This window comes from Pan troglodytes, chromosome 11, assembly GCF_028858775.2.
Source record: "Pan troglodytes isolate AG18354 chromosome 11, NHGRI_mPanTro3-v2.0_pri, whole genome shotgun sequence".
NCBI classification, from domain to species: domain Eukaryota; kingdom Metazoa; phylum Chordata; class Mammalia; order Primates; family Hominidae; genus Pan; species Pan troglodytes.
In genome coordinates, this window is record NC_072409.2 from 55,341,012 (window position 1) to 55,352,247 (window position 11,236).

The 11,236-nt window shown below is 40.6% G+C and overlaps 1 protein-coding gene across 2 annotated transcripts in view; it reads right to left on the bottom strand.

Moving 5' to 3' along the window:
- The window catches only part of LOC107970105 (putative ankyrin repeat domain-containing protein 20A2), a 42,539-nt gene extending 32,785 nt beyond the window's left edge, over positions 1-9,754 (bottom strand). Inside the window, exons 1-5 of one of the 2 annotated variants that reach the window (XM_054658195.2) lie at positions 9,234-9,754; positions 5,800-5,914; positions 5,464-5,637; positions 1,482-1,588; positions 308-445 (exon numbers count right to left, since the gene is read on the bottom strand). In XM_054658195.2, the coding sequence (XP_054514170.1) occupies positions 308-445; positions 1,482-1,588; positions 5,464-5,637; positions 5,800-5,914; positions 9,234-9,436 (737 nt within the window). In that variant the 5' untranslated portion in view covers positions 9,437-9,754. The remainder of the gene's footprint in view (positions 1-307; positions 446-1,481; positions 1,589-5,463; positions 5,638-5,799; positions 5,915-9,233) is intronic. The other variant, XM_054658194.2, reaches the window with a different exon arrangement.
- Positions 9,755-11,236: the final 1,482 nt, after the last annotated feature.

An 11,236-nucleotide genomic window follows, 5' to 3' on the forward strand; every position in this document is an offset into this window, starting at 1 on the left:
AGGAAAGGAAAAGAAATCAAAGACATGGCTCTTTTTATCCCATGCATGGGGATTATACTTAGAATAAAATGAATAACATTGAGATCCCTAGGGATAAAGGTCTCAAAAATCCAGAAAAAATCTCACACTCTACTTCTAACTAATCTAGACTTCTGCTTGATTTCTGGCTAAAAGGTAAACTAACTCTTCGCTATTTCAAACTATCTGAACCAAACTATGAACTCTCACCTAATGTATAAGATGGAGTAGTTGCAATTATTTTAAACTTCAATTTAGCATTAACTGGCCTTTTAACATAAACACTTACTTTGTGAAATGATGAGAAATAGCGTAATCTTCTGCATCTCGTCCACACATGTCTTGAGCGAAGACATCAATATTTTGCTTAAGAAGGATATTGACAATACCTGGTGAGTCATAGTATACAGCAAGCATGAGAGCTGACCTAAAATAACAAAGAAATAACTCCACTCAAGAACTTTAATAAAGACTTTTTTAAAAAGCTACTTTGATACACTTTATCAATTTAATATCCGCCTGTCAGTGTAGATGTAATAACCATTTGCATGTACTAGCTTGGGTCTATAAGCATCTAGGGTGCTCAAGTGTTCATCTTTGTAAATTGTCACCAAGGCTAAAAGAAAGGGACAACAGGGAAGCCTCTTGTCCCACTGGTGTAAAACATAATACAAGTTGCTAACTTATAGTCCTTTGATGGCCAAGAAACTGTGCTGAGGTCACTTATCTAAAGTAGGCAAAGATTTAGATGAAGATTTCCCCGTTGCTTTCCTAGTCAAATCAGCTAGGGGTCAGGTAACAGTTATCTGCAGGCTGAAAACAACAACAATAATAATAATGACAATGCTAGTAGTCATAAACTAAAAGTCCACACTTTAAAAATGAATAAAACTTGTCAGGTGCAGTGTCTCATGCCTGTAATCCCAGCACTTTGGGAAGCCGAGGAGAGCAGATCACGAGGTCAAGAGATCGAGACCATCCTGGCCAACATGGTGAAATCCCATCTCTACTAAAAATACAAAAATTAGCTGGGCATGGTGGCGTGCACCTGTAGTCCCAGCTACTTGGGAGGCTGAGGCAGGAGAATCGCTTGAACCTGGGAGGTGGAGAATGCAGTGAGCTCAGATCACACCACTGCACTCCAGCCTGGCAACAGAGCAAGACTCCATCTCAAAAAAAAAATTAATAAAACTAATACAAAACCCTTTAGCTAATAAAAGATTACAGTACCAAAAACATCTGATTATAAATATCAAACACTGTATATTATAAGAGAAGATGAATCCTACTATATACTATTCTTTATGTTACTCAGTCCAAATATTTGCTGGTCTACCTGATTATTCATGGTGATATTTTTCATTATATGCCAATAATTATGTTAATCTTCTTATTAATATTTCTGACTTGAGTGACCACTCTAGAATACTCAGGTTTTATTTTTAAAAAAAGAACTACTGTACCGTCTCAGCCTATCAACGGCATGTGTACTTGCTTTCTTTTTCAATAAAAATTCCACCATTTTCTCTTTCTTGCAAATTATAGCAAATAAAAGTGGGGTATTATTGTCCTATAAAACAGCAGAAATAAATTAATAATTCACAAAATTACATATTTCTCAACTGAACTGAAAATCTTCTCTAGGATGCTTTGAACTTCAACATACAATATAGAAAGGAAGTAAATGAAAAGCAGTCCCTTCATTCTCACTCCTCTGTGCTTTCTGATGTGCTGCGCTTTGCCTTGCAAACAACCCTCCTCTGTCTTCCCGGATTAACTGTGGTCATTGCCAAAACTCACTTTAAACATTTACTAGTCCCAAGAATCCTTGCTTTGATCACAGCACTTAGCATGGTACATTGTAGTCATTTCACTGTTTCCCACTGAAACCAAGAGCTTCTTGAGGCAAGGGCCTAAAACCCTAAGACACAGTAGCAAATATTTTAAGTTTTTTACATTAATTAATGATCTAAATTACTATCTCTAAAGCAGTGTTTCTTAAACTATATTCCAAAGAATATTTGCTTTATCAGAAGTATTATACCCCAAGAGAAAGACTCCATGATCATCTGTATTTGAGAAGTATTACAAAACTGTATTTTATGTCCAATAATCAAGAAATCTCTTTAATTTTACCTAATCCCCCTTTCACAATACTATTTGTGGCAAACATTAGCATTTGAGGAATTAAGAGTTTCAGAGATACAGTTGCCAGAGCTTCCCAATACAGGTGGCAGTTTCCTCTGGGTGGTACAAACTTGCTTGATTCACTTCTATCAATGGTGTCAGGATCCCAGATGCCAATGTCAGGCACTCCTGCTCCAAATGGGTCACCATGGAAACGAGCTTTGAATTAAGAGAGATTGGCTTCAAATGCATTTATTTTCCTTATTATTAAATAGTCCATGGGTTTTTCCCCTAATACAAGAGAAGAGATTTTTATCTTTACTGTTAGAAAGCTCAGTATATTCTGTGTAAGAGAGATAGATTTAAAAATTTAAGAACAAATATTTTAAAAACCAAAACTCAGTAAGAAATACTATTCTCAATTATAATGGTAATCCCGGGACCCTAGTGCAGCTCTACTTTTTAAATCCATTTTTACTGGCTTCCACTTAAATGGCTACTTAAAATTATTTTTTATTTTAGACAAAATATAAATTGGAAATAAAAACATAATGGCTTATCAATAAAAGTTCTCATACTGATCCATATGGATTATTTCTGGCATAATACAAGCCAATGAGTCACTTGCATCTTTAAGGAAGAGCACTGAGGAGAAAGATGTGCTGTCTGCAATATTCATAAATTATCCAACTATAACCAGGAATAACCTAAAAAGGCTTCTAGGCATTCTTATGGGCAGAGAATTATTTGTGGTATATATAAAGAAAAGAGTTAAAAACTTCTAAACTCTAAAATTCAACTCCATAACTGAGGGATTTATATACTCTATAGACTATATATTATAAACAAATACATGCTGACTTAAAAACCTTGAAATTTTTATCAAAATATACTATAATATAGGAGTTGTAAACTCAGATACTTACAAGGACAAAGGAAGGTTGCCTGAGTAAGGGAAGTACTAAGGTGGGCACAGTAGCAAACTGGAGAATACATGCCTTCTATAAAGGGGCAACTTCTGCACAGCAGACCAAAGAATGATAGAAACTCAGGGGACACCAGATTTGATTTTTTAGGATACGCCTGAAGTCCACATTTCTTCACGAGTCTTCTAAATTTTACATGTTGATTCAACTTATAGAGGCAAACAAACAAATCTGTGTACCACATTAGAATATAGCCCTTGTTTTTTTATATTTGCTATTAATGTGTTACTAAATGGTTGTGTATAATCCAAGTATTTGCATGTAAAATATTTTCTTTCTCTGGTATCATATGTTCTACCAAAAAATCAGGCTCTCATATATAATAAAAATTGCTAAAAAGACTCACAATACCTGCTTCAAGAATTTTTCCAACATGTATTCATTTAAAATGTTTGTATATAATTTTCCCAGATTGTTAACCAAATAGATAATTGGTTCACAAGACTGCTAAAACTAAATTATTAAAAGAATTCCTATCTATATTCTTATTAACTTCATGGATTTCAGTGTTTAAAACTGACATTTTGGGTATGCTAAAGTTCTATAAACTTAACATACTGAGATAGTTCATAATAAAACTTCAACTAAAAAAAATAGTTTAGGATTTGCTACTATTCTAATTGAGAAAGCCCAACTTGTAATGAACATTTGTTGACACATAATCACCTGCGTGGTGACAAAGGGACATGAAATCATGAAAGGGTCAGCCTCTACGTATTGAAAGATTACTCATAAGCAAATTTCTGAAGACTCTCTGAATGGTAGTGAATGATTCATGGTGGGAAGCAAAACATGTTATTCTGTAAGCTGAGAGATATTGCCAATGATATTTCCTTTCACTTCCCAGTCACAGATGTAGAGAAAGACAGATAAGTCAGGCTAATATTATTGAAAAGGAGAACTTTGAAGGAAGTGGCAACTATCAAATGCCAACTCTTCTAGAGATTTCTTACATTTTTGAGATACAGAAATTTATATATTGCACTTATCTATTCTGGGGTTTTTAATCAAGAGTGTATCCCAACCTTGAAGGTTTTTTGTTTTTTTGTGGGTTTTTTTTTTTTTGGCTATTATTATTGTTAGAGACAAGAGTCTCACTATGTTGCTCAAGCTGGATTCAAACTCTTAGGCTCAAGCTGGGACTACAGGAATACACCACTGTGCCCAGCTTCAAGAAAACATTTTTAAACATGTTCAGGCCTTATTAGGTCTATTACATCAAAATCTTCAGGGGAAAGCCTACAATTGTAGATTTTTAACAAAATGTCCTCAGGTCACTGTAATGCACAATTCTGAGAATTAGTGCAGCAGACAATCACTTCAGTCTCACCTCTCACCCACATGGCTAATTCCTTTATCAGTTGGAGATGTGGCCAAAAAGAAAAAGAGTAAGAGATAGTGTCATTTATTAAAACTCCAGTTAAGTCTCCTGGCTATGGGTAGAACAGGGACAAGTAAACTCAAAATCCCACTTGATTTTGCTATTTACAAGCTCTTTATCTCCCACCTTCCCACTAAGACATTCTAGATTTGAGAGGAGACTTTAGGTTCTTATCTAAGTGGCTGTTTCTGCCAGGACGAGCAATAAGTCAGTTAATAATTTGTTCCACCTTCTGCTGAAGTGTTTCTCACTTCGTCACCACATATTCACTGCCAATCTGGTTTCCTCAGAGTCCTCCTAAAATTCATCTCTAGGCAAGTTGCAACTCATTCTTTTTCAAACCAAAAATTATTAGACCCAAAGCTAAACAGCACCTTGTCTCAACACATAAAACAAACTTAAAAACAAAAAAAAACCTCTTCCTGGCATTTTCCCTCATTATCTAATATCCAAGTGACCTGCATATTTCTGATTGCTCTCTTTCTCCCCTCCCATTTTTCCCTCTTAAGCCTTGCCACTGAGAGATGATACATCAGTTTTTCAGAAAATTAGCAGCAGCAGCAGCATGTCCTTTTATTGTAAGTTGCTTTAGTTTTGTTTGAGTTTTAAGATAAAGCCTATTTCCAGGGAATATTTTCTTTCATGTGTTGTTTTACACTAATTAAGAAAAAAAAAAAAGAATAAGCCTGTGTAGAAAAAAAGTTGAAAAGGTTTTACCTTTAACAAATTCACAAATATTTTCCAAAGTGCATTTTATAAAGCTGTGCCCTTTAATGCTTCTTTAAAAGTATCAATATTTAAAATAAAATCTTAGACAATTAAGTTATTTCAAAATAACTTAATTTGTATTTGCATTCAGGGAATGGTTGAGCCTCCAAATATAAAAAATTGACCCTTACCTATGTCAATGTTAAAACAAATATTTTGGAAAGAAAGTTGATTGACCTATACCTTGTCCAGTGCTTCAATATGTGCACCATGGGAAAGCAGTTTTTCTGCCAGTGAGGTGCTGTCACTATACACAGCATAATGGAGAGCAGTGTTGCCGTAGATATCCTTAAGGTTTGGATTGGCACCATGTTCCAGCAGAATAACGGCACAAGCCTCTTCCTGGCAATGGACAGCCTGTCCGTGTTAGACCAAGAAACAGATTGTAAATTCCAAGAATTCAAAATACACATTCCACAGGTTTCACCAACTAGTTATATGTAAATGAGATCAATTTATTTTAATTCTATATATGTAAATCAAATCCATGTCATGCTGAAAGAGTTGGCTCTAATATACCTGTATCAAAGGCGTCCTGTTTTCTTTGTCACAGATATCAATCTGGCATTTTCTGCTAACCAGGAGATTGACCACTTGCACATGGCCACTGGCACAGGCCAAGTGTAGAGCAGTTCTATGAGAGTAAGAGGATTTTTTAAGAAGCTGTAGTACAATATCTCAAAACATACAATCATTCATGTAATTGTAAAAATTGAATAGCATGTTTTTCCTCTGCCTTCAAAACAAATAATTTTTTGAAGAAAGTACAATACTTACTAGCTCTTATTGCTCACTGCCTTAATGAAAACAGCAGCCTATTTGAGTAGAAAGAGCTCAGTCTTTGGATTCGGTTCAACTAGGGCTTGAGTCCTACTTTAAGCCTTGACACTTACCAACTATTGCTTAGCCTTTCTGTGCCTCAACTTCCTCATTAAGAAAGATGACAATAGTAGCTATCTCATAGGACACCATCGTGATGCTTAAATGAGAAGCTATGTAAAGCATGTAGAACAGTTCCTACAACAACTCAATAATTGTAAGATTTTTGTTTTTTGAGACAAAGTCTCACTCTTTTGCCCAGGCTGGAGTGCAATGGTGTAACTATACCTGGAACTCCTGGGTCAAATGATCCTCCATCCCCAGCCTCCTGAGTAGCTGGGACTACAGATGAGCACCAGCATGCCCAGCTGTTTATTTAAAAATTTTTGTAGAGTAAGAATCTCACTTTGTTGCCCAGGCTGGTCTCAAACTCCTGGCATCAAGCAATCCTCTCACCTCAGCCTCCCAAAGGTCTGGGATTACAGGTGTGAGCCACTGCACCCAGCCAGATATTATAATTATTACTATTACTACTACTTAACAAAACCATTTTAATTAGGTAGAATGATACAATTATACCTACTTTGCAGGATGACTTAATGAGTAGGTCACATTTTAACACCTCTGACATTGGAATGCCACTTATAATTCATGATTTGTTATAACTATAATTGGTAGCATTTTAAAAAATATCTTATTGATATATAAAATAGCGGGGCACCACGCAATCCATGAGACCTTACATTAAGTAGAATATGGTATACTCAGCAGGTCTAGGGCAGTTCTAGGCATGCAACTGAAACTTAAATACATTTTAGTTCTTAAAGGTACTATGGGGAAAGAGCACTGAAATAACAATAATGCATTTTTTAAACAAATTAATTATTTGATTTTCAAACAACTTGAAGCCAAAGGAAACTCATGATTCAAATGAATACATATGGCTCATTGTATTCAATATTTATACTTAGAGAATATATGCAAATAAGACTTTCCAATGATTAATATTAGTATTTAAGACTGATAAACTTTCGAAAGAGCAGTTAAAGGTTATCTTCTACTATTTTCTAACTTCAGAAATGCTTTTGTTTGAAAGGTGGGAGATAAAGTTTCAAGGAGATTAAGTCCCAATATTCCTATTTTAAATCTCTCAGCTTGTGCAGGCGGGGCAGGTAAACATGAAGTGTTTAAGGATGGACGGGTCCTGAGAGATGGTAGAATATGTCTGCTACATAGCAGGTACTCAGGTTATGCTTGATCCATAAATGGAATGAAAGAATGGATAAATACAGTTGGGGAGTTCAATATTTTTAAATAAACTCCTATAAAGCAATATTTTTGCAATAGTAATTATTTATATGTGTTATTTTATTTTTAAAGAATACAATTAAATTGAAATGATTAATCTATCTTTGTTTGCATAAATGGAATGAGTATATAAGAAAAACATATGTACATAATAAAATATATAGATAATAAAATCTGGAAACAGATAAAAACATTCCCTTTTTACTTCTGAAGAGGCTAAAAGCTCAAAGAAGATAATAACACACACAATAATGATAAAAAATAGAAAGTGAGAAATTATTTTCATCAGCGCAAGATTCATATTCCTCTCTTCCCAAGGATTATTCCATTAATAATAAACTTTTACTAGAAGTTTTGTACTCACTGCAGCAATCACAGATAAGAAAAAGGAAAAAAACTTTACTTAAAATACAAATGCTCAGAAATTACAAATTTTATATTTTGTACATATTTTTGCTAAAACAAGACCATAGTATGTTTGTGTATGTATAATTTAACTAATTTTTTCTCCTTGCTAGCTATAACAAAATACATCTTTGCACATCAACGTACTTCTGTATCTATTGCTACCTTCAGTGGTCACATATTATTCCATCCTATGGATGCAACTGAAATTTATTTATAGGATCCATTCTATGGGTTCTTTTTAAAGTAAGTACTGTGAAAAATAAAGTGCATGTATCTTTATTTCCTAAGGGTATTTTAGTATAATGGAATTCGTGGGTAAAGGGCATACACATTTTTTAAATGTAGTACTTACCATTTTCAAATGAGTACTTTGAAAAGTAATCAGCACCTTAAACTTTAAGCAGCAGTATAAAACATCCTCACAAATATTGTGGATAGAAAACTGTTTCATTCCTCTTTTAGTTTAAATTCTTATACCAGAAATGCGAAGGACTTTTTCCTATGTATATAAGTAACTTGTAGATCTGGAAAAAGGTACTTTGCCTACTTTTAGAGTGTTTGATGATTTGATTTGAAAGAATTCCCTGTAAAATGAAGATGTACTTTTCATCTCATGTGTATGTATAACTGATATATATATCTGTTATATATGTATACATATCAGTAATATATATATATATCTTATGATATATAATAAACAACATAGGCCAGGCGCGGTGGCTCACACCTGTAATCCCAGCGCTTTGGGAGGCGGAGGCGGGCAGATGACTTGAGGTCAGGAGTTCGAGACCAGCCTGGCCAACGTGGTGAAACTAAATATACAAAAATTAGCCAGGCATGCTGGCACCTGCCTGCAATCCCAGCTACTTGGGAGGCTGAGGTAGGAAAATTGCTTGAACCCGGCAGGCAGAGGTTGCAGTGAGCCAAGATTGTGCCATTGGACACCAGCCTGGGCAAAGAAGCAAGACTCCGACTCAAAAAAAAAAAAAAAAGAATATAATGAATTCCCTATAAAATGAAAACATACTTTTCATCTGAAAAAAATATATATATATATAATATAGTAAATATTTTTCAAGTAAGCTCTCTTATCTGAGAACTTTTCGCCCACTGAAATAACTCACGGTATTTTTGATAGGGGAACGAGTTCTCTCATTAGGCACCTCCTATAATGTATATAAACCATGTTTTAAACGTGTACGTTAAAAATAACGCTGTATATGCTTAACTTTGTGAGTTAAATCACTCAAATTCTCCAACTGCTCCAGCCAGGGAATTATGAGGGATGGAAAACAGCTGAGAGTCCGTTTGGCTCCGCCGCTCCGAGGTGCCCGGCGCCCTGCAAGGCCCCGTCCCAGGGTCTGCGGGGAAGCCGGGCCTGGGGGCCCCCTCCCACCCCGGGCTGAGCCCCCCGCTACCTGTGCTGCTTGTCCAGGGCGTCCAGGTCTCCGCTCCTGCGCGCCAGGCAGCGCTCCACCTCCGCGGCGTCGCCTTTGACAGCTGCCCTGTGGATCTTCTGCAGTACGGAGTCGCGGATTCGGTATCCGGAACCCGTGTAGACGTGGTCTATGGAGCCCTGGGCCGTCTGGCCCCTGCGGCTCCCGAAGCCGAATAACTTCATAGTGGTGACTTCTTCTCAGACCCCCAACCACCGGCTCTTGAGCGAGGGCAGCTCCCTGTCACCTTTTCACCACCCGCCTCCCCGACCCCGGCCGACCCAGCCCCAAATCCCCTATCCAACCCCAAAGCCCCGATACAACCCCAAATCCGCTATTTCAAATCTATGATCTACTCCACAATCCGCGATCCAGCCCGGTCCACCACAGCCTTCAGCAGCAACACTCGCAGCCTCCGACCTCTCAGACCGAGTGAGCCTCGCAAAGCCGTTGGGCGCGCGCCTGCACGGCGGTTGCTGCCGGGCTCCCGGAAGACGCTCCCTGGTGGCGCGCGCCTGCACCGCGGTTGCTGCCGGGCTCCCGGAAGACGCTCCCTGGCGGCGCGCGCCGGCAGGTGGGGCTGCAGCTCTGGGCGGGCGCCGATGGGCTCGCCGGTTCTCTTGGGATCGCCCGGGCGGCCCCAGGATCGCAGGCGCGCAGCCAGCCAGGCCTGAGAAGGAGGGCCTGTCTGGCCTTGCAGCCCACCCTGCTCCTCCTCGGAAGGGAGATAGGGTGCTGGCAAGGGCACTCCGCGGCCACCTGAGTGGCTTCGCGGATTGTCTGGCTGAACGCTGAGGCTCTGGCCCTGGAGTCTGTGTGGCTAGTGTCAGGTAGCTGGAGAGGGATGGAGGCAGAGTCAGGGGCTGCTCCTTCCCCCACCCGCCCTCACTGCTGCCAGTGCCACACGCGCGGTTTGCAGCTGCAGATCTGGCACTGGCGCAGGATGGCAGAGCTTCCCTTGGATGGCCTCAGGGCCGCAGAGCGCACAGCCCACCTGGCCTCAACGTCCGCTCCTCTTGGACATCTTTCTGGATCCTGGGCCCTGGCGCTGGGCACTCTGTATCCACACGGATGAAACAGCGGCTGCTGGCGGGGCCGGTTGCCTGATTTTGCCGCCTGGGAGTCTGGCCTCAGGATCCACGCTACTGCGGGGCGGGCCTGGTCTGGAGTGTCCAGTCACTTGCTGCCAGTGCACCACGTCTAGACTGCAGCTGCGGCTCCGATGCCGGCGTGAGCTGGCGGGCCTGGTACCTGATGTCCTCAGGGTCAAGTGCATCGCCCGCCCACTTGAGGGGTTGCTCTGACTTGACCTCCTCCAAGAACGCAAGGGCCGCCGGGGCTGGCTCTTCGTGGTAACCGGGATGGTACTGAGCAGCAGGTTTTCACCCTGGTGCCGCTGCTGTGCGAATGCCTGACTTGGGCGCCCAGGCACCCGCCCCAGGGTCCGCGTGGCAGGTGTGCAGGTAAGGTGAGTGGCGCGGAGGGTCGGGGGTTGCTCCGTCATCTCTACCCGTGTGCAACTTGCAGTTTTGCAGTTTTCTGCAGGAGCTGAGGCGCTGGCGCGGGAAGGCGGAGCTCCCCTGGATGGCGTCAGGTTTGCGGGCACAGAGCACAGCCCACCAGGCCTGAAGGTCCGCTCAGGGGCCATAGTGGTTGAGTTCTCTGTGGAACTGGGATGGGGTGAACGGCCAGTTCCCATCCTTTGGCCGCCTGGCCAACTGCCAGACTTAACCGCTGCCGCCCAAGCATCTGTCTCTAGCGTTGCCGCTACTTGGGTAGAAGTGGGGGTCGGGGTGGGGCGTGGAGCGTCACCGGTTGCCAGGCCAGCACTGTCTTTGCAACATATTCAGATGGCGGCGGGCAGCTCGGGCGCCAGCATGGGCTGGCGGGGCTCCCCTGGACGGCCCTCAGGTCGCTCACAGCATTGTCCCAGGACTTCCTCGGCCTGTGCCAGGTGGGCAAGGTACGGGGGGAGCTTCCAAGGC